Source organism: Mustela erminea, chromosome 6 (genome assembly GCF_009829155.1).
Source record: "Mustela erminea isolate mMusErm1 chromosome 6, mMusErm1.Pri, whole genome shotgun sequence".
NCBI classification, from domain to species: domain Eukaryota; kingdom Metazoa; phylum Chordata; class Mammalia; order Carnivora; family Mustelidae; genus Mustela; species Mustela erminea.
In genome coordinates, this window is record NC_045619.1 from 63,481,502 (window position 1) to 63,504,909 (window position 23,408).

At 43.3% G+C, this 23,408-nt stretch overlaps 1 protein-coding gene across 4 annotated transcripts; it reads left to right on the plus strand.

The window, feature by feature from the left end:
• The first annotated feature begins 477 nt into the window (after nucleotides 1-477).
• LOC116593358 (cationic amino acid transporter 3-like) lies at nucleotides 478-21,023 on the plus strand. 4 transcript variants are annotated; one of them, XR_004286872.1, is made up of 2 exons: nucleotides 478-605; nucleotides 2,144-2,250. XR_004286872.1 is itself a non-coding variant. In XM_032347509.1 (2 exons), exon 2 carries the CDS (start codon nucleotides 17,933-17,935, stop codon nucleotides 19,694-19,696), a length of 1,764 nt encoding a protein of 587 aa, XP_032203400.1. In that variant the 5' UTR covers nucleotides 478-605; nucleotides 17,745-17,932; the 3' UTR covers nucleotides 19,697-21,023. The 4 variants fall into 4 exon arrangements, 3 of the variants coding, with proteins under 3 accessions (XP_032203400.1, XP_032203402.1, XP_032203401.1); XM_032347509.1 differs by lacking the exon at nucleotides 2,144-2,250 and adding an exon at nucleotides 17,745-21,023; XM_032347511.1 differs by lacking the exon at nucleotides 478-605 and adding an exon at nucleotides 17,745-21,023 and having other exon boundaries at nucleotides 2,239-2,255.
• The last annotated feature ends 2,385 nt before the right edge of the window (nucleotides 21,024-23,408 follow it).

Below are 23,408 nucleotides of genomic sequence, written 5' to 3' on the forward strand. Positions count from 1 at the left end.
AGGAACCAGTAGGAGATTCTGGGAGAAGCACCTGGGTTGGGGGAGGTGCTTCTATCCTTGATTACAGGACTGCTGCGTGGGCTCTGTAACTGGATCTGGGATTTGCCTCTAATCACCACAGGCCGGGCTACTCCAGGCTTCCCACACACCCCCCTCTTGCCAACCAGGACCTCTTCTATACCCAGACCCTGGAAAGTTTGTTTACTTCTAAATTCACATCTACTGCCAACATAGTCCCCAGCAAAGTCTCATTTAAACCCTCAGTCACCTCCTCACCCATTTAGGGCCTCACTAGTCTTCCATTGCCCACCTTTAGCCTTTATCCAGGATTCCAGCTAAACCACCTTCTTCCTACTTACACATCCTTCCCAGGCCCCTTCTGCCCTTTGGCCCCAGCTCCCTGAGGCCCAGCCTCCTCAGAGCTCACACTCTTGAGGCCCCTCCTCTGTGAAGGCCCCGCCTCTCTAGAGCCTCAACTCCTCTAGGGCACCCTGTGAGCTCCACTCCTAGTCCTGACTCTTCTTGGCCAAACTTCTTCTTCTTCCTGGGTTTGGCTTGCACTTTCTTCCCAAGCGTTTCTCCTCTGAGGCAGAAGAAGCCCAGAGGTAAGTGATTTCTCCTGCTTATAGAGTTGGCAGGAAAGTTGAGACAGAGCCAGGGAGGAAGAAGTCTGGGCTTGGTGTGCCTCTGGCTGTCTAGCCCTGTGGGGTTTGAATAGAGGGTATTTCATGGCACCTGAATTAGACTTTGGTTTGGTGGGGGGGGGGGGTTGCGGAGGGGGAGATAGATCAGTACCTTATGAGTTTGGGAAGGGTAGGCAGGTTTACTGGGGTCAGAGTGATACACAGGCCTACACTCTGTTCTCTTCCAGCCCAGAAAGGTTCTCAGCTCTGATGAGAAAATGTGAGTTAAGGGAAGTTATTCCTTGGTGTTTCTCCTCCAGTGTTCTTCCCACCTCTTTGCCCTGCCCTATTCCCAGTCTTTCCTTTCTGACCTGGTGCAGAGCTTGCTTTCTTCATCTTTGTCTCTCCCAGAAGGCCCAGCACATAGTAAGGTTATACATGTTTTCTTAATGAATGGAAAATTTTCCATCTGGCTCTGCTGCCTCCTTCACGTTTCACCTCATTTCTCACTGGAGCATTTGGAAGTCTCTGTGTCCTATCTTCTGGGAGAGGACATCGGTATGCACTTTGCAGAATAGCAGGTCCAGTGTGATAAGGGGGTCCCCCATCACCAGAGAGGATTTGAGGGTCTTCTTCCTCCAGGCTCAAGGAGCTAGGTATCTATTTTTACAGCTGCTCAAGGTATCTCCCTGCCTTTCTTATCTAATTTTAAATGTTATGGTGGGGGATTGATTATGAGCCAGGTCAGTCTAGAGGCGGAAAGATTTCCCAGGTCCCCTGGGGTGTGGCTGCCTCGTGGTCTTTAAAAACTGGGTCACCAAGAGGCAGTTTGCTGTTATCACAAAACATATTTGCAACTCTTTCATTTCAAAGGCCTTTGGAGTATTAAACTCTTCTCTACCCTCCCCGCCTCCCTACTGCCCTGTATGCTGTGGGCAGCACCCCAACACCAGAAGCCCAGACAACACTTATCCATGCGTGACACCTGTTTTCTTGGTTATATGTGGTGAATGTTGATTTCTCTTACCCTCTAGTAGTTCTTGGGCTACTTCTCTCCATTATCAATTGATAAATGTTATATGCTTCCAGAAGGCAGATTCATTTCAACCTTACTTAAAGCAAAATCATGTGGAAAGACCAATTTCTTCAGCAAGTATATTCCAAATTGATCAGTAGGATTTTTGGATGATATTCACTTGGTTTATCCTTGTCCCTTTTTTCTTTAATTATCACAGAAATCACAAAGCAGAGTGGGGATGAGAAAGAACTAGGAAGAGGTATAAAGAGTTGCCCTTAAAAAGTGGTGGCAGAAAAAAAAAAAAAGTGGTGGCAGAAGCTGGTTGTTGTAGATTATGTTGCCTGAGCTGGTGTGAGTCAGGTGGTTCTTGGTGGAGAAGTCATCTGGATCTCTATTTAGAGAAGAGCTCAGGACTTTGAGCCAGGATACAACTTTCATATGACTCCGATGATCTGGTATCTTTCCAACAACAAACCAGAACAAAAGCAATTAACTTTCCAAGGGAGCAAGTGGTGAAACAACTACCTAGAGTTTTGAAAGGACAAAGCACAGTTGATGAGAGAGGACAGAGACAGCCAAATCCTCACATGCGAGGACAGAAGGACACATTAAAGGTATGAAGGAAGATAACCAGAGAGACAGTTGGCCTTTTCTAAGCCATGTTGTATGCAGTGTATTACTGAGAGTGTCTATTGGGAGAAGGTACATGGAAGAAGGCACCATGGGCTCTGACCATTCACAACTGCTAGTCTAACAGTAGAGACAGAGTATAGTGATGGATGGAAACACTGGGTGAATTTCTAGATTCTGTGCTTACAAGGAAAGGAAAAATTTGAGGGAGGAAAGCAAAGGAGTTTATCGAGGCTTCTTAGAAAAAATGACTTGAGGTCAGTGCTCATTGTAGACAAAGGCCTTCCTATATTACAATTGTAGTTAGGAAATGAAGTGGGTAGGCAGATGGGTTTCCTTCTACTGGTTTCTCTTGAGGACTTTTATTAGAAATTCTGTGTTGACAACATCCAGGGTAGAGAAAAGTGTGTAGAGACTCATGGGGAAGTAGAGAAGAAATTGATTTTCACTGTTGACATCAATGTCAATCCCTTAATTTCATACCCTTCCTGGCTAAAAGGCTAGTCTCTTCCTAATTCTTTTATAGAAAATCTAATTCTCTTTCTTCCTGGTAGCCCATATATTTTCTGAAGAACTGCAGAAACATTTGTCAAGTAGTTCACTTTGTTTTGGCATGATAGAAATGTTAAGAATTTCCAACACCTGGGTGGCTCAGACATTAAGCATTAGCCTTCGGCTCAGGTCATGATCTCAGGGTCCCAGGATCGAGCCCTGCTTCAGGCTCCCTGCTTGGCAGAAAGCCTGCTTCTCCCTCTCTCACTACCCCTCTTGTGTTCCCTCTCTCACTATGTATCTCTCTGTTAAATAAATAAATAAAATCTTGGGGGAAAAAAAAGAATTTCCAACACTGGATTCTAACTGAAACTAAACCTGTATGTGCCAAATCATGAATGAGGAACATTGCATTCTTCAGTTATTCCAAAGGGACTAAGAAAAGGTACATGTTCACAACCATCCCAGAATGATACTAAGTAATTTGGAGTATATACAGCCCCTAGAAAAGCCCTGGCTATCTGATCATTTACCCAAATATGGTACAAGGACACTATATTATGCCTACATGTAGAATGGACTCCATAGGTTATGGGAAGGAAGCACATATGTTTTGGTCTACATCTGCATAGATTTTGGGCTACATTTGGGTGGATGGATTTGGTCAACATACAGTTGGTCTGCTGTGTTATTCTGCATCAGGATGGGTTTCACTGACTTGGAATTCAATCTCTACTTGACTGGGAGGGGATTTCAGAGGTGTAATACTGGGGGTGGTAGGGTAGGAGGCGGAGTTGGAGGAGGTAGCTGTGTTTCCTCTGGGTCTAATAAGCAGATAGTTTGAGGGGTTCCGTGTTTCCAAGTTCAAGTCTTAGTTGCATGCAATAATATTTATTTGCAGAACTAGGGTTTCTAGTCTCTTTGAAAGAAAATGAAGCAAGTTGTATCCCAAGGAGTTTTTATTTTAGAAAGGGAGACGAAAGCTTCTTCAAAGTAACATGCAAACAGAATATAATACAAAGTAAGATCACAGGTGGGAGGATAACTGGAAAGTGATCCATTTGGTGAGGTTTTTCTCAGAAAACTCCTGGGAGATAAGTTTGGATATTTATTTCCTTTAGACTGAGCTGAATTTGGTTACTTCAACTTTCTTTCTGACTTTTCAGGGAAGCCTTACTTCTCATTCCTCAGGGGAGAGTTTATATTTTATTACTACTTCAATGGTTTCTCTCTCTTTTTCTTTCCTGCATAGACCAAAACTGAGATGATGAGGATGATGATGACGATGATGATGATGATGATGAATTAGTATTGTATCTTGGTATATAGATCTGTAGCAAATATTTAACTGGATCTGTCTGGTTGGGCAATTAGATTTACTGGTTCAAGATGTGGTGGCATTTGCTTTGTGTTTCTGGTGGGGACATGGAAGGAAGGCCTGAAAGAGGCTCTCTTTATTGGATCATGGCCCAACCTGAAGATATAGCTTGAACAGGTGTCTTCCTGGGAAGTAGTTACTCACAATGCCACGATGGGATAATTCCCCCTCTTCCATGCCGCCTTCTCAAGTTGACCCATGGTGTACAGAAGATACTCTCTAGTTTCTCCAATAGTAGAAAATCTGATCCTTAGTACTCTTACCTTCCATTACCAAGGAAGCCATCTAGGATCTTGACATACTCTTACCATGACTGTTCATTTATTATTGAGGAATACCCTTCTTGGTCGTAGCTGATATATCTTTTACTTATTTTGGCAGGTGGGGAGGTTCATGAAATGCCCTTAATTGTAAGTTCCCAGAGAGGGAAATTCTTTGTTTTCCACTATTCTCTTTTACTGTGTGTAACTGAACATATGATGTGGGTAATGGTGGTAGAGTTGATAATTTAGGGTGAATAAAAATGTTGTTTTTCCTCTAAGTCTTTTGAACAAAGGATTAGTGTGGTACCTGAATTTTCTCATGTGGAATTTGCCTTTGTATCCCTTTATACTTAGTTGAAATCTTATTTCTTTAATGACTATATTTATTTATTTGAGAGAGAGAGAGAGAGAGAGCACAGGCCAGTGCATGAGTGGGGGAAGAAGCAGAGGGAGAAACAGACTCCCTGCCTGGGAGGGAGCCCCAATGGGAGCCTGATCCCAGGATCTCAACCTGAGCCAAAGGCTGATACTTAACTTATGGAGCCACCCAGGAGCCCCAAAATCTGATCTCTAATAGACTAAATCCAGTCTTTCTCACTTAGAAACTTTTTTGGCTTCTACTTGAGGGACCATCCAGCTTCTCACTTTAGCTCCAACCCAAAGTACAGAGAACCCATCTGTGTGGTTATTTATAAACAGTGCAGGCAAAAGGTAGCAAATCCAGAAATACCTTTTCTCTGGGAACTTACACTGTAAGGTTACTTCCCTATCCTCCTGACAAGTGAAATCCTATTCTACACCCATTCAATCCTTTGACTATTGTCCTACTCTCCCTTCTGCAGACGAGACTTACTTGTAGTTATTGCAGCTTGAGTATCATGTCACATTACCTAATGTCAGAGCATTAGGTGACTTGTTTTCCAAACAAGTAAAGCAGTGGGAGTAATAAAACTCTGTGTCATCTGTCTGTTCAGTTGTCACACATTGAGGGGAAGACACTGCGGTGAATCATAAATGTCACAGATAACACACTTTGTCTAGGCTGCCTTGGGTTACTTCCCTTCTACTTTTGCTTTGTTGTGGTGAAAGAGACTTGGACCTCAGTTCTTGTGTCATATCTCTGACATCCAAATTGGTCTGTGGAGCTTGGGGTCCTTCCTTGGCTGTGGCCAGTTAACTGTTCATCTGGGAAGGAAAAGGCAAGCTAGAAGCATCCTCAGGCAGAAGCTCTGCTCTTGGGCTCCACTTCACCACCTACTACTCCTAACCTTCTCTCTAACGGTATGTTCTCCCCAAGCAAAAGTCTAAGCCAGTGACTTATGACATTGGACATTGAAGAGGGGAGAGTAGAGGGCAAGGAGAACATACTGGAGAGATCAGATATCTATCTATAGGTGTGGCCAGAGAAACTTTGGGAAGGAAGGAGGATCTTGCTGAACAGGGTTGGGAAAGAGGCTGTTCTAGGCAGAGGGATGATCTGTGTGAGAGCTGATGATAATGCCAGCAAGATGTGCATGTGTGGTGAAATATTTGTCCTGTTTAAGTAGGAGCCACAGAAATGGTTAATACTAGGAATAATTGGTAGAACAACAATGAGAAGAAAGACTTAGAAAAATAATCTTAGAAGTTTTGACTTAATGGAGAGTAGGAAACTCTGGGTCTAGGGGTGTGTGTGTGTGTGTGTGTGTGTGTGTGTGTGTGTGTGTGTGTATGCATGAGTCTTTTTAAGACTTGAGGAAAAGTGTCATTTTCCAGAAGGAGGATAGAGAGCACTCACACTTCAGTTATCTGAAGCAATGCAGTTGTCAGGAAGAATGTGATTGAGAGCTTTATCCTATTTCAAGGGCAGCACTCTCTGACAGCTGTTGGGTGCATCTGAGTGAGAGCTGAGAGGATCTCATTGCTTAAAGTTACCAATATTATGGACCAGGAGGGTGGACAGGGAGTATGGCAGGAAGCTGGTCCTGGATATGCAGTATTTGCAAACTGTAGGAACCTACTAGATAGAGGTCTCATGTGGATAATGTGCTAAATGTCTAAGTGATTTCATGTTAGCTGAATTGAATTGAGGTCTAGGTTGGTGGTCCTCAACAAACGAGTTCAATTGTAGTTTCCGAGATTTATTCTAAATTTTTATGCAATTTACCTGAATAAAGTCAGGCTCCAAAGGCCTGTCAATCCTGTTTCTGAACATATGTGGCATTTTTTTCCTTTTGAAACTAAAACAGAAAGGCAATCCGTTACTTTCTCTGTTGATCTTCCCACAATAATAGCATATTCAAAATATCTATTTTTCCTTATCTTATGGCCATACTCCTTAGTAACTTTAACAAAAGAGAAAGAGTTCTGTACTGATGCTTAATGTCCATTGGTCTTTGTGCTTATTTCCGTGGATGATTAATAAATACTAACAATGCTCTAAGTGCTGTGAGCTCAGAGCTGGTCACAGACATGGGTCATAATGGGAAACACAAATGCCCATTTTTTAATAGTCTAATAGGTCAGGTTTCTGGTTGTCAACAATGACCAAGCCAGAAATATCAATCTGATATAGCTAAAATATTCTTTCCAGCATCACTCTGTCATCTTAGCTATGGAAAGACATTAATCATGTTTTGAAGCAACTGATGAGCTGATATTTTTCTGGATCTGGCTCTTCTGGGTTAAGGATAAAGAGGACAATGCCATTTTGGCAAACGTTCAACCTGTGAGGAAGTGATGTTGGCTGTGAAAAGCAAGGAGAGTCAGAAGATTAGTCAAAGCAGAAGGATCTGCATGAGTGCAAAGGCTCATTTTCAGGAATTGAAATGTGGCCAGTGAAAATGGTGTTGAGGGGACCATGTGGCCTGTGGAGGTAAGGATGGGAGAGAGATCAAGAGCAGCCCTCTAGTGTGTGAGGAAAGCATGAAAACTGTAATGGTGGAGAAGCGCAAAGGAAAGTCAAAGGATTTTTAAGCTGGAGAGTGACATACTCTCATCTATGTTTTGAAAAATTTCCTCCAGCTTTTTTAAAAGATTTTATTTATTCATTTGAGAGAGAGAGAGAGCAAGAGACAGAGCATGAAGATGTGGAGAAAATGGGACGCTTGTGCATGGTTGGAGGAAATGTAAAATGTTGTAGCTGTTGTGGAGATTTCTCTAAAAATTGTGATTTCTCAAAAAAATGCATATACAGTTACCATATGATCCAGCGATCCCACTTCTGGGTATACAGCCCAATGAGTGGAAGGCAGAGGCAGAAAAAGATATTTGTATACCTGTATTCATAACAGCATTATTCCCAATACCCGAAAGGTGAAACAAGCCCTACCAAATCCATTTCTTGATTTGCCACTTTAGTTTAGTGGGTGGATTGTTACAGGATTTGGCAGGAGTTTTTCTTGGAGACTTGGGATGGAAACTGGTTTCTGAGTTTGGGAGGAGCTTAGAGACTGAGAGAAACACAGGGAGGAGGAGGAAGGGAAGGGGAAGCTGGGGGCATTATGGAATTCCTGCAAGCTGGCTTCCTATTCTCTGACCCCTGTCTGCATTTATTTAAATATGCCCCCCGAGAAAGCACCTCTTTTGTGAGAGAGCATGTTCTAGTCTCTCTTTTTGCCCTTTATCTCTTTAAAACAAACAAACAAACAAAAACAAAAAACAAAAACAAAAACTTCTAGGAATCTCAAGATACAGTAGTTAATCAATACATATCTATATTCCTTTTCTCTGTCCTAAAAGCCTCTTTTGGTTGCTTGTTACAATCATGAACAGATCCTTGTCCTACGTAGTGCAGGTTGGGGGTAGAAGTATGGAAATCAGAAGGAGGAGGTATATGGATCCTGACCCTGTCCTCTGGAAGCTTTTAAACTGTAAAGGAATTTAAGTGACACACCTAGGACACTAGCTGATAGGATGGGAAAATGTTTCAACTGATCATCAGGCCAGGCAGTAAGGGCTGGTGAGAAGGGGAGGAAGGTTGGAGATAGGGATCAGTCAGGATGGCTTAGGAAAGGCTTCCTAGATGTGGGAAAAATGTTATAGAATACGGTTGGGAAGGACCAGAAGGTCAAGACTGAACAGAAAGGAGTGAGGAGGGCATCCCTGGCAGGGCAGGTACTTACCAAAGCCAAAGGTACATCTCAGGAAGGCTAAATCAGTATGTGAGGAGCTGAGTTAGGGAGGAGGTGATGGGTCTGAGGGGAGGGGAGGGGGAGGGCTCCCACAGCTGGGTCAGAGAATTTGGACTGAACAGAAACTATAAGAATACTTGCAGATTATTTCATGAGAAAGGGTATTTCTGAAAGTGGTATTTGAGGATGATGTTTATCTGTGCTGTTATAAGTTGTATTTGTAGTAAACTCTCTCAGGATTCCCAATGGGTTTGCTTTATTTTCCCTAAGTTTGCTTCTTAATTTATTTGTTCTGCCTACCTCTGTTGGAGTCACAAAATATTATTTAATTCCCAGATGTTTTGTTCTTTGGGCTGCTTCTCTATTATTTTTTATATATTGTAGTGATTTTTTTTTCGAGATTTTATTTATCTGACAGATGCAGAGAGATCACAAGTAGGCAGAGAGGCAGGCAGAGAGAGAAAGGGAGAGCTGAGCTGAGCAGAAAGCCTGATGTGTGGCTTGATCCCAGGACCCTGAGCTCATGACCTGAGCTGAAGACAGAGGCTTAACCCACTGAGCCACCCAGGCACCCTTGCTTCTCTATCATTTTCATACTCTGTCGTAGGCCCACTTTGCTTCACCTTCAGTAAAAGTGGAAAGAGCATAAAGACCATCCTGCAAAACATAGTTGAGAGAAACAGAAGTTATCAAGTATGACCCCTCTCTGCTCCTACCATTCAGATGGTCCTCCTCTGGGATTCCTGCTCAGGGTCCATGGATGGACTTCAGCAGAGCATATGACATTTTTTTAAAGGTGACCAACCTTGTGTGAGTCAACAAATGTGAAGGACCACTGTTGTGTCTTTTTTGGGAGGGAGATGGCTGGTGATGGTTCCCCAGAGACAGAAACATGATACAAACATCCTTAGTGCCAACGACAGGAGCCTCCATAGATAGTTGAAGGAGCTGGAGGAGAAAGAGGAATGGGGAAAAGGGTCATGGGTTCAGAGGGACCTAGTCGAAGGGGTGCCCCATCTTCCCTTGTTCTGAATTCTTTTTCTAGCAGGTATTGTATTCTCCATATCCTGGACAATTACAGGATTCTGGTTCCCCCTCACGTTAAATCTACTGAATGTCTGCCACTTATCAGGCTCTGTACCAGGTCCTCTCACATTATCTCCTGCAATTCCTGTGTTGAATCTGCAGTGCTCAAAGTGAAGTCTGTCCCTCCCTCATTCATGACGTGTTCCCACCATCACACCCTCTCAGGCCCCCTTTCAATGCATTTTATTTTCCCCTTCATCCTTATCTCTATTATTATCTCCCCTCATTATAGAAGGGGTGGAAAGTACATTCATGGTCATCAGTACAGCTGAATGTGTAATGCAGAATGAGGTGGAAGGGGGCCAAAGTGCCATCTGAACTTAGCTAGCTGATTTTGGGTCCAAAAGTTTAAGACCAGAAAACCAATATTTGTATTTTAAGCTCAAATGATTTATAAAAAAAAAAAAATGGGTAATTGCAATGAGACATCTAGTCTGTGAATTAATGTATCATAACTCATGCTCAAGCACCAAGCACACATTCGGTGTGTGATTTATTGCACAATATATTCATATCCTATTGTGTCTTGCTGCTTAGTTAGTATATGAAGCTAAATATGTTAGATGAACCCAAATGGCATTGCATCATGTAGTGCGCAAAAAGGAGAATGTTGGGAGGTATTTCACACTTTTTCTGGGGGGAAAGCAGGACTAATTTCTCTATGATGTCCTTTGATGTCAGTTTCTGTGATCTTTGGCCTGCAACAGGTTACGTGGGGTTTCTGAGCTTTGGTTGGTGGGTTGAATAATGGATTTAGTAAAAATTTATAGTTTACCATGTCTTATGCATTATGGAGGGAGAGTACATACCAGAAGAAATATGAAGCAGCAACTTTAAAAACTTGAGCAACGGACCTTGGCAGCCCCAACCCAACTCTGCTTAACTCAACCTCACTGAAATTGATCTGAGACTCTCAGCTCCCTGAGCTTGCTATAGCTCCTTGATCCTAGACTCATCTTCAATCCCAGCTATCATGCTGTGTCAGGCACTTTGAAGATCCAAAGCTTGGTCAAAAGCTGGTGCACAGACATATGGTGGAGTAACACAGGGCTGAGACTGGCCCTGCCAGAAGCCAGAATACTCTGGATTTAGTGGTCCTGGGTGTGGACAACCCAGTGAATATGATTGTGTATATCCTGGCTGGCGAAGTGGTTAGAGATATAGCAGGACCAGCCACTGTGATCTGCTTTTTGGTGACTGGCCTAGCTTCTATGTTGGGTATACTGTGCTATGCAGATTAGTGCCCAGGTTCCCCATTCTGGCTCAGCATACCTCTACATCTTTGTCACTGTAGGTAAACTTGGGTTTTCACCATTGGCTGGAACCTCATCCTTTCCAACATTGCTAGGATAACCATTGTTTACCAAGCCTGTACCTTACCTTTTGACAATATTTCTGGTGACGGGATTTCTCAGATCCTTCATTAGAGCATCCCACTGCATGTTTCCCATGTCTTTAAAGAAATTCTAGGCTTCTTTATTGTGACCCTTGTGTTCTTGCTCATAGAATTGCTGATTCAGGAAACTAGGCAGATTTTCCTGATTCTCAGCATGTTCACATTCATGGACATTTTCATTCTCAGTTTTGTTATCATCTCAGGCTTCATTAAGGGAGACCTGCACAACTGGAAGCTCACAGATGAGGACTATGTAAAGGCTGGACTCAATGACACGTCTCACTTGGGCCCTCGGCTCTGGAGGATTTGTGCCTTTTGGCTTCCAGGGGATTCTCCATGGATCAGCTACCTGTATCTATCCTTTTGCTGGTTTCACCCTTATTATTACCAGAGTTGAAGAAGTCATGATTCCTGAACATTACATCCCCATGGGGATTGTGATTTCACTGCTCACCTGCTTTTTGGTGTCTTTTGGTGTCTCTGCAGTACTTATACTTATGGTTTCTTACTACCAGCTTTGACCTGGGAGCAGGTTGCCTCAGTCATTTCTCTGTATTGGTTGGGCCTACTGTGTTGTAGCTTTTGGAATTTTCTCTAGTATTTTTTTAAACAACGTTGGCTTAAGTAAGCACTGTCATAAGTAATAAGCAGATAATGTGTCTTGGGAATTCAGAGTTGAGGAGATGGCACAGTGGTAAAAGTTGACTGATGAAATCAGAGAAGAATTTGTAGAAGAATGGCATTTAAACCAGCACTCTCCAAGCCCAGATGGAATTTTCCACACATGGGTAGGAGGGAAAGATTTGAAGGCAGAGAGAACAACACCAGGAAAATGAAGCCATGTTCAGAGCACACTGAGCAGGCTGTGTAGCTTGAGCCTCGGCAGTGTGAGGGGACAACAGAGCAGGCACATGTGGACTGGAGCCAGAGCTTTCCTCTGAGCACAAAGCACTTTGCTTTGAATCCACCACCCATGCTGAAAAACCCTGGGGCTGCTTCTTCTACTTAGCCATGTCTACATTCTTGGACTTTAAAGTTTCTCTGCTGTTGTCTGCTTTGGTCCACCTGCTCAGAAAGTACACAGCTGAGAGCCATGTATCCTGGATTCTCATCCTGATTCCACCACTAACTAGCAATGTGACCTTGAGCAAACCATTCAGTTCCTTCCATGCTCTGCTTATTTGTCTGTAATGGGAGAGGTCACAGCTGATCATTTCTCAAGTTCCATTTCCTTGAAAAAATCTAGGATTGCCTCTGGTTCTTCTGCCCTATTATTCTCTCAACTAGGTCTCCATACTGCATACCATCTGAACCTGCATCCTGTCCACTTTTCACTACAACCCATAGTTGGAGCTGTAGGGGTCCAATAAATAACTTCCCATCTCCCCTCTCCTGTGTTTGGAACCTATTGATAATCATGACATAGAGACAGACGATTAAATCATCAGCTGTAGATCTGCAGCCTAATTGACTTGATAGTCAGTCTTGCATTAGTCAGACAGACATATTCGTCATCACCAGTCATGCTGAGCAACCTCTGCCTTCTATCATAGGAGAGAGCCTGCTCTTATTAGATTTTCTTGTGTATCAGCAGGTTGGAATGTGTGTATACTATGGGCAAGTTGGTTCTGGATGAAAAAAGAAAACCAACAAAAACTGGAAGGCGCTGAGCAGAGCATGCTCACTGCTATCTCCTCAACTCACAGTCAAGTCCCAGTGAGAGGGGTGGTGGTGCTGAGAGGCCAGGAATAGTACGCTGCTCAGTAGTGCTCAAACTCCAGCAGGTGCCACCTCACTTGGAGGGCTTGTGAAAACACAGGTTGCTGAGCCCCACCCCAGCATCCAGGATTCAGCAGGTCAGGATGGGGGCCAGAACTTACACTTCTAACAAGTTCCCACGTGATGCTGATACTGCTGGTCCAGGGACCACACACTAAAAAACAAAGCTCCAGCTGAAGGCGTTAACAATGTAAAGATGGAGTGAGGGAAATAAGGGTGCATTTTTATTATCTGGAAACTTCAAGAAGGATGAGAGTATTTATACACTTTGGGATCAGAAAGGAGCTTTGCTTGGATACAGAGGGCTGGTATAATCTCTAGAGATGTTACATTTAAAGTCTACTTTTCTGAAACTTTGAGAACTTGAAAATAATTATTGAACACCCTCATTAACTGTTCTCTCAAGTCTTTATCAAACTTCTAGCAAAGCAACTGATATCCAAATCGTCTTTGAAGCTCTTTAGGAAGGAAAGGGAAGGAAGGGGGAGCTGGGAGCATTATGGAATTCATATAAGCTGCTTCATGTTCCCTGCCCCCTCTCTGCATTTCTGTAAGCACCTCCCCTGTGCCAAGCACCTCCTTTGGGAGAGACTGTTTCCTATTTTAACCAAGATTCACACACCCAGAGCCCTCATTAGAAAATGTCCTCAGGAAATGTTCTTGAAATAGATGAGATGATGGGGCATATTCTAGTCTCTTGTTTATATCTCTGTTTGGCCCTTTCACTCTTTCTAGAATTAAAAGAAAAATTTAAAAATCTCTAGGGATCTTAAGATATAGTAGTCAATCAATACATCTCTATATATGCATTCTCTCTGTCCTAAATGCCACATATAGTTGCTTAGTATAATTATGAGCAGATCCTTATACTGGGGAGTGAGGGTTGAAAGTGGGGGTGTGGAATTTAGAAGGAGGAGTAAGTACGTAGATCTTGGCCCTGCCGTCTGGATGCTTTTGCACTGTAAAGGAATATAAGTGGCACACAAGGACACCACCAGCTGAAAATCAGTCTCAGCTGACCATCAGGAGGACCTATAATGCTGACAGGAAGGTGAGAAAGGTTGGAGATGGGGATCAGTAAGGATGGCTTAAGAAAGTCTTCCTAGATGTGGAGGGAAGGTCATAGAATAGGGCTGAGAGGAGCTAGAAGGTCAAGACTGTACAGAAGGAGGGAGGAGGGTGTCTCTGGCAGGACAGGTGACTCACCCAACCCACAGGCTCATCCCAGGAAGGGTATGTCAGGATGTGAGGAGCTGAGTTAGGGAGGAAGTGATAGGCCTGAGGGTAGGGGGAGAGTTACAGCAGGGCTCTGACAGCTGGTGCGTTTTATTAGCCCCTTCATCCTTATCTCGTTCTCATGCACCTTCCTCACTGGAGACACTTATTTTAGTGTATTTAACAAACATTTTTCTGGTCCATATTCTCTATGTGTAGTTAGATATTGTCTTCCTTCCAACAAACACAGTGCCATCTCTGTGAGGCACAGGTGTAGATGGGGGACTATAGACAGGAGCAAAATAGAAAAAAAAAATCCTTCATTCATGGATCTTACATGCTTATGGAGTAAGACAAATCATGAGCAAATAAATAAGTAAAACATATTGTGCCTTAAATAGTGACAAGTGCTGGGGAAAAATGAAGGCTGGAGAGACGAGGTCACTTGTCTGTGGTTAGGAGCAGATTGCAGTTGTATGTGGGGTGATTCAGGAAGGCTGTGCTACAGGCATGTTATTTCACCAAATGCAGGGAAGGGAGCTGCCATGTGGATATTTGGGACAGAAGTGGTGCAGTTATAGGAGACAGCAAATACAAAGGCCCTGAGGTAGGGCTTTGTCTGATATATTAGGAGGCCAAATGATTAGGAGGCCAGTGACTACAGAGAAATGAGTGGGACAAGAGAAACAGAAGGCTGAACAGTCACTGAGTCAGTGACAAATCCTGTAGGACTTTGTAGGTCACTGAAAATACAGACTTTGGTTTCTATTCTAAATTAAAAGAGAGACCAATGGAAGGTTTTGAGCACAAGAATAACATGACATTTTAAACAGGTATACATGTATCCTTGACAAATACACAGCATTTTTTGGCTGTTTTTAAAATGTACATAGATGGCATTGTGCTAGACACATCATACTGCTTTCACTTTGGCTACCTAACTTGGTCTCTGAGATCTACCCAAGTTGTTCTCTGTAAAAGGACTTTATGAACTCTGACTGCTGTGTACATTTCATTGTGCACTCATGGCACATTTTACTTATGTATTATTCTAGAAACAGAGGCTGGCACGGCTCCCACTTCCTGCCACCACAAACAGTCATGTGATGAACATGCTCGCATGGGCCCATTACAGACTCAGGAGAGAGTTTCCCGGGGGTATGCCCCTTGGAGGGAGAGAGATTGTGGGTTGAGAGGGAGTGTGAGTTCTTAATTCCACTGGGATTGTCCTTCAGGATGGTGCCCCGTGACACTCCACCAATAGTGTGTGATGGTTTGTGTCTCCTCAATGAATTCTCATGCTGATCCAGCGAAAGTCAGGTGAGGTCCCTTGTGGATGAGGAGACAGAGGCTTAGAGAGAGCAGATTCCCTGAGTTAATGTAGTTACGAGAAAGGGCCAGGGCTCACATGCAGAATTTCTGACATAATGGTCATTGCTCTTACCTCTATAGTAACCAGCACTGCCTCTCCCAGGAATAAGATGAGCCATCCACAGGCGAACAGATCATTATTATTATTATTGTTACTACTACTACTATTACTATTATTATTGCATTTTTTTGATGTTTGGTTTAATTCCCTAAGCTTAGGACCCCAATGTGTTTAACACCAGGGGATGATACTCGAGGAGCAAGCCTATGTCAGATGATGAAGGAAGGAGAGTGGGGAACCACTGAAGGGTTTGGAGCCTGGGGGTGGGTGGAGGATGACTCAATCATATTTATAGTGTAAACTTCCGTACATTAAGAATTGACTCTTCTTTTCTATCTTAAGTGAGTTGGGAAATCATAACACTGGAACTAGTGAGTGGCAAATAAGGAGTCTAGATGGATTTGCAGTCAGAAGGTCTGGCCCATAAGTCACTTTCCTTTCAACAATGTATAGAGAAGATTTTCCAATTATTTTCTTGAGGTTTTTTAAATTTAATTTTTAAACTTTAAATTCTACTTAGTTAATATATGTGGTAATATTAATTATTGATTTCAGGAGTAGAATTTAGTGATTCATTACTTATATAAACACCCAGTTCTCACCACAAGTGTCCTCCTTAGTACCCATTACCCTTTTAGCCCATACCCGTCCGCTTCCCTCCATCAGCCCTTGGTGTATTCTGTATAAGACTTTTCCATTTTGACTTGATCTTTCTGTCTTTAAAAACTTCTCCAGGGGCACCTGGGTGGCTTAGTGGGTTAAGCCTCTGCCTTCAGCTCAGGTCATGATCTCAGGGTCCTGGCACTGAGCCCTGCATCTAGCTCCCTGCTCAGCAGGGAGCCTGCGTCCCGCCCTCCGCCCCCCCCCCCCCGCCTGCCTCTCTGCCTCCTTGTGATTTCTCTGTCAAATAAATAAATAAAATTTAAAAAAAAGAAAAGAAAAGAAAAGAAAAGAAAAGAAAACTTCTGCCAACATCCCATTAAATTCTCTCAAAAGCAAAGCCTGAGCAGGGAGGACAGTGGGGACTGCCTCCCTTTGTTCTGTCCGTATTCTGAAGTTCTTTTCTGGGCATGGCTGTGAATTGTTCATCCAAAGACTTGATCTCCTCCTGGGCAGTAGTCATTTGAATAGCAGCAGGGGAGAAGGGGGAAAGAAGAACCACATCCAGGGTTCATTCATTAAGAATATATATTTGACATACTCAGGCAATGTTTCAAGTGAGTTAAAAATAATTTCTTGTGAAAAATTAATAGGAAGTTAAAAATGTGTGTTTTAATACAAGCTCACAGAGTGGGGCATAACCTCCAAGTCTCTGGCAGCTGACATCACAGATTACACAGGGTGTGTTTGGATCACTGTGTGGCTGGTGAAGAGACTTCCTGCAGAAGTGGCCTTACCTTCTCTCCTGGAACACAGACAGGCAGGAGAGAGAGGGAAATATTTAGATTATGAGCCACTGAGTTAGGGGACTTATTTCTTTTCTCTCTACCCATCACACATTCATAACCGTGGACATAAAAACTGTAGTGAATCTTTCCTAGTTGTTTTGGGTGAGGTGTGTTGAATGTAAGAATTCACAAAACTAAATTCCTCGCTCCTCTCCCTTCTCAGTCATGGACCCTAGATTGGCTGTTGCCCCCATTTCTCCAGTGTTTCCTTCTCAGACAGCCTGGTCCTTTCCTTCTTGCAGGTGGTTATGAAGGTCCTGCCCCTTTCCCCTTCTTCCTCTCTGTTCACTGCACCCTTGTGGGCCTAGGTGGTAAAGGAAAGCGGTGGACTGTCCATGCTTGGCTCTCAGCACAGCTAAATGGATGATGCGGAATGAGGAGAAAGGGACTAAAGTGCCAGCTGACCTTGGCTAGCTGATGTTGGAGCTAAACGTTTATGACTGGGGGACCAAAGTTATATTTTAATCTCAGATGATATTTTCAAGATGGGTCTACACTTGTGATGAGGCTGACCAGTCCGTGAATTAACCTGTCATGACTCACACTCAAACACTGCTCGCAAGTCCTATGTGAGAATTACTCTACAATAATTCATGACCTGTTGTCTTATGGCTTAATTAGTACATGACACTACATGAGTTGGATGAACCCAATTTGGAATATGTCCTGTGGTATGTTTAAAAGCAGAATGTTGGGAACCATTGTCCTTTTTCCTGGAGGGAAAGCAATATTGATCTATGATGTCCTCTATGTTTCTATGGTATTTGTATAAGTTTCTATGATATTTGTGCTGTAACAAGTGACATGGGACTTGTGAGCCTTAGTTGGTTGATTGAACACAATTTTCTAGTAAATATTTATTGTTTACTTAGGCATTATGGAGGGATAACACATAACAGAAAAAAAAAATATGAAGCAGCAGCTCTGAAGCCTGAGGAACAGAACTCAACAGCCCCAATTCAACTCAGCTTAACTCAGCCTCATTGAACTTGATCTCAGACTCTCCACTCCTGACTTTCTACAGCTCTCTGACCCTAGAGTCCTCTTCATTCCAGCTAGAATGCCATGTCAGGCACTTCGCAGAATTGGTCCAAAGCTGGTACGCAGACGAATGCTGGAAGAAGATGTGAATGAGATGGCCCCTGCCAGAAGACGGACCACTCTGGATTTAGTGGCCCTGGGTGTGGGCTGCACAGTGGGAGTAGGTGTGTTTGTCCTGGCTGGGGAGGTGGCTAGAGATGTAACAGGACCATCCATTGTGGTCTGCTTGTTGGGAGCCAGCCTGTCTTCTGGGTTGGCTGGGCTGTGCTATGCAGAGTTTGGTGTCCAGGTTCCCTATGCTGGCTCTTCATATCTCTACACCTATGTCACTATGGGTGAAATCTGGGCTTTCATCACTGGCTGGAACCTCATTGTCTTCTTTGTTGCTCATACAGCCACTGTGGCTCGGGCTTGGACCTTAGCTTTTGACAATCTGCTTGGGAACCAGATCTCTCAGACCCTGCATGAGAGTATCTCACCAAATGTTCCCCAGCACCTGGGAGAAATTCTAGGCTTCATTGTTGTGGGCCTTATGTTGTTGCTGATGGAATTGCTGACTCTGAGGAATAGGTGGATTTTCCCGGTTTCCAAAGTGGTCACGTTGGTGAAACTTTTGGCTCTCAGTTTCGTCATCATCTCAGGCTTCATTAAGGGAGACCTGCACAACTGGAAGCTCACAGAAGAGGACTATGTAAAGGCAGGACTCAATGACACCTCTAGCTTGGGCCCTCTGGGCTCTGGAGGATTTGTGCCTTTTGGGTTCAGGGGGATTCTCCGTGGAGTAGCTACCTGTTTCTATGCATTTATTGGTTTTAGCATTATTATTACAAGAGTGGAAGAAGCCCAGAATCCTGAGCGTTCCATCCCCATGGGCATTGTGGTTTCACTGCTCATCTGCTTTTTGTTGTATTTTGGTGTTGCTGCAGCACTAACACTTATGGTTCCTTACTACCAGCTTCGACCTGGGAGCACATTGCCAGAGATATTTCTCCATATTGGCTGGACAACTGCCTACTATGCTGTAGCTTTTGTATTCCTATGTAGTCTTTCTGTCAGCATCTTTGGCTTTATGTTCCCCATACGTAATCTGATATACATGATGGCACAGGATGGCCTCCTGTTCCCTGTCCTTGCCAGAATCCAGACCAGCACATACATGCCCAATGTGTCCACTGTAATCTTGGGCATCATCGTAGGAATCATGGCATTCTTCCTTGGACTCACTGATCTTCTGGATCTCATGTCAGTTGGGGCCCTGCTAGCTTACTCCCTGATGGCTCTTTGTGTTCTCATCCTCAGGTACCAGCCTGAGAGGAGGAATGGTGTAAAAAAAGCACAGGAGCAGGAAGAGAATGGACAGGCAGCAGAGAAGCTAACACTGCAAGAATTGTTTTTTCCAGGGAGCCCCACCCCCACTCCACTATCTGGCTGGGTTGTCATTGTTTGCTCCTCACTACTTGTTCTGCTGCTGGCTCTCCTCTGCCTGGTGCTGGCCCATTGGCCAGGTCTGCTTTCTGGAGATGCAGGGGCGATCACAGTGGTTGTGTTGCTCCTGGTGCTCATCATTGGGATCACTGGGGTCATCTGGAGACAGCCACAGAGTTCCACTCCCCTTCACTTTAAAGTCCCTGCTCTGCCTCTCCTCCCACTCCTGAGCATCTCTGTGAATGTTTATCTTATGATGCAGATGTCAGCTGGCACCTGGGCCCGATTTGGTGTCTGGATGCTGACTGGGTTTACTATATACTTTGGCTACGGGATCCAGCACAGCTTGGTCCCTTAACCCTACTTTAGTTAGGACCAAAACTGTAGACTCAGCAGTGAACTTAGCAGTGGCAGTCTGTATTTGAGTTGACATCATCACACTTGAATGTAGTCTGGTCCCCTGCCATAATAGAGTACTTTGGGGCACATGGAAAGCTTGGCTTCCCATGGGTAGTTGGTGGGAGAACACTAATACAACTCTATTTATAATGAAATGAAGGATGTGTCTTTGCTCTTTCTCCTTTTTTCTGTCTACTTTCCAATTGTGTTTGTACTACATACTAGGTTTTGAAAGTTATTATTACAAGAAACCAGAAAAATGTTTTTCTTTCCATTTATATCCAGTAGGGAAATACTGGGTAAAATGGTAGTTTTATTTTTAATTTTCTGAGGAAATTCCATAGTGATTTCCATAATGGCAGCATCAATTTGCATTCCTACTGACGGTAACTGAGGGTTCATTTTTCTCTATATCTTCATCAACACTTGCTATTTTTTGCTCTTTTATTTTAGCCATTCTATTGGGTGTAAAATGATATCTCAGTGTAGTTTTAAGATACATTCCCTGATGAATAATGATGTTGCCCATTTTTCATGTGTCTGTTACCCATCTGGTATGTCTTCTCTGGAAAATGTTTATTCAAGCCTTCAATCCATTTATAGGATTGTTCGGGTTTTCTGGTGTTGACTTGTAGAAGTTCTGTATATACTTTGGATATTAACACCTCTTTAGATATATCAGGTGTCCTGTGGGTAACTTGGTTCTGGATAAAAAAAGGAACTTAACAAAAAAGTGAAAGTGTCTGAGCTGGGCATGCTCATGGCTGTCTCTTTAACTCATTAATTGAAGTCACAGTGAAGGGGGATGAGAAGAGAGAGACCAGGAATAGTAAGTACACTGCTGAGTGGTGCTCAAACTTCAGCAGGTGCCACCTCATCCATAGGGCTTATGAAAACAGATCACTGGGCCCCACCCCAGCCTTTGGAATTCAGTGGGTCAGGGTGGCCCCAATACTTGTAGTTCTAACAAGTTCACAGGTAGGGCTGATACCCCTGGTCCAGGGAACACAACTGAAAAGGAAAGCTCCACCTGAAGGCCCTGATGATGCAAAGATTAAGTGAGGGAAACAAAGGTGCGCTTTGAACATTGACATTCATTTAATGAGATTTTTTTTCATTTAATGAGATATTTAGATTAAAATACCATCCATTAATCCTCTCCCAGTGGGGATATCAGAGTGAATCATTTCACAATGTATATGTATACCAAATCACCACAGTGTACTCATTAAGTAACTTATAATTTTCTATGTCAATTATACCTCAATAAAGCTGAAATTTTAAATATGAAATACCAAAGCTATCTGTGTGTCTTTATTTCTTTATGATTGTAAATCATAGGTAAGGAGTGTATCTTTTTTTTTTTAAGATTGTGTTTATGTATTTGACAGTGAGAGATCACAAGTAGGCAGAGACGCAGGCAGAGAGAAAGAGGGAAGCAGGCTCCCCACTGAGCAGAGAGTATCAGTACCCTGAGATCATGACCTGAGCCAAAGGACAGAGGCTTAACCCACTGAGCCACCCAGGTGCCCCAGGAGTGTATCTTGTTTACTGCTGAGAGCATCCAGCTGGGAGCTGGGCACATAATGAGCATTTAGTAAATTCATGTTAAAGTGAATTGAACCTTACACATTTCTTTGATGCAGAAAATTCTCCTTTTAGGCTAGTGCTATGTTATTCCTTTAAGACTATCATCTGGAAGACTTCTTTGACAAACAGTATTTCTCTACTTTCAGAACTAAATCTAGAAGTGCCTCTAGAACTGTACTAAGCTATTACAAGTTTTGCCTTTGTGTGGCTATGCCTGAATTCTGGTGACTATCCTGTCTCTTCTATCAGAATGGAGTTTTACTCCAAGCAAGAAGTAGGTTCTTTCCTTCCTCTCGACCCAACATTAAAAACAGTGTTGTTCATTCAGAGAGCAACAGGAAAAATGCAGACCTAGAACAGTAAAATACCCGACATGACCTCCGTTGGTCCTGCTCCATGTCTTTCCATGGAATATGGGAAGGGGCCAGAAGTAGTGAAATTGATGAAAGGCCCAACATGCTCTCTGTGACTCCAGGGAATTCCTAAAGATGAGACTGGCTCCAGTGTGGGCACAACAGGCATCTTTTTTGATGCAGTCAATGGCTGGAACAGAAGAGCCAGTGTTTTTCTGTTGCATTTATGTATGGGGCCTGCCCTGGGATAGAGGGCTAGGAAGCTACTTTTTTACTCATGACATTTCTTATTTTCCCCCACACAGGGTAGGTGACTCCAGGGAAGCCTGGTGGAGGCAGGACCTCTCATATATTTACACACTCCTTTGGATGTTTCTTTGTAGGACTGGTGCAAAAACCTTGTGAGAGCATCTAAGATATCTTGGTAAAAAAGAATGCATACCCCAAATGTGGAGGGAAATGGACTGACATAGGAGGAATTAATAACTGGATAGGAGTTAAGATATCATTCCTTTGGAAGAAAAGGTATGAGTAGAAACGGAGAAAGAGGTATTAGTCTAGGGACACTTCCTGGAGGAAGACACTTCAGGATAAATTTGGGAAATAAAAAAGTGAAAGGTGAGCTGGAAGAAAAATGGGACAATCATTCTAGGCACATGGACCTTTAAGAGTCATGAAAGAATGAGACTCTTCTGAGGGATTTTTTTTTTTCCACATTTCAAGGGAATATGAGCCAGGTTTATATTGTGTATTGTGTCATGGAGAGAGACTCCTGAATCAGGAAGGAATGACATGATACTCATTGCCATCTGGAGGATAGACAGCAGAAGGATGTGGATAGATAGACTCTTCCTGGGAGACAGTTGTAGCACCTGCTATATCATCTAGATCCTTGCTCTAGTAGCATGGGTGTCACTTGGGAGCTTGTAGAAATGCAAAGTCTTAGACCCCAACCCAAACCTACAGAATCAGAATCTGCATTTTAGCAGGCTTCCAAGTAATTTGTATGTTCTTTCAGGTTTGAGAAGCATTGGCCTGAGGTGATCAGTGATAGGTGTCTGGTCTCAGAGGGACACTACAAAAGGTCTGAAAACTTTGGAACTGGGAGTACAAGAGGATGAGCCTAGGCTGGGGGAGTTGAATTTGGGGAAAAGGGAGAGTATAGTCATTGGCTTCCCTCTTGTCTCCAGGCCTCCCACACTGGTCACTATGGCAGGTTTTGGCACTCTGCCCACTTTGGGACAATGCCTGTTGTGCCCTCCCAGGAATCTACTTGGTCTTCAGGGGCTCCCCTGGCATAAGAATTGCATATGTAGGGACTGCTGCCCATTCTCGTACCTCTTCTTCATACGATGGCCTTAAAGGGACGGGGGAGGTCATCTTAGTCATGTCCTGACTCAGGGTTGTACTGTCCCTTAATCAAATGAGTGATAATATGATGACACTAATCAAGGAGGCTCTAGGTTGGGGGGATTGAAATAGGAATTCTTAAGTATCTGTCCTGGAAATTAGGATACTTTCATCTTTTGAAAACTGTATGAAGACACCAGATGACTACATGGGCGGTTATACCCTGACAGGGCCCAAAACTAATGCTTTTTAAGAGATCTTTTGATGATTCTTAATGGGTTAATAACAAACTATATGAGACCTGTAATTCCAGAGACCTGCTGATAGGCAATGGAACAATGTTACCAGGTGGGCATTTGGGAGTTTTCTTACACTTTT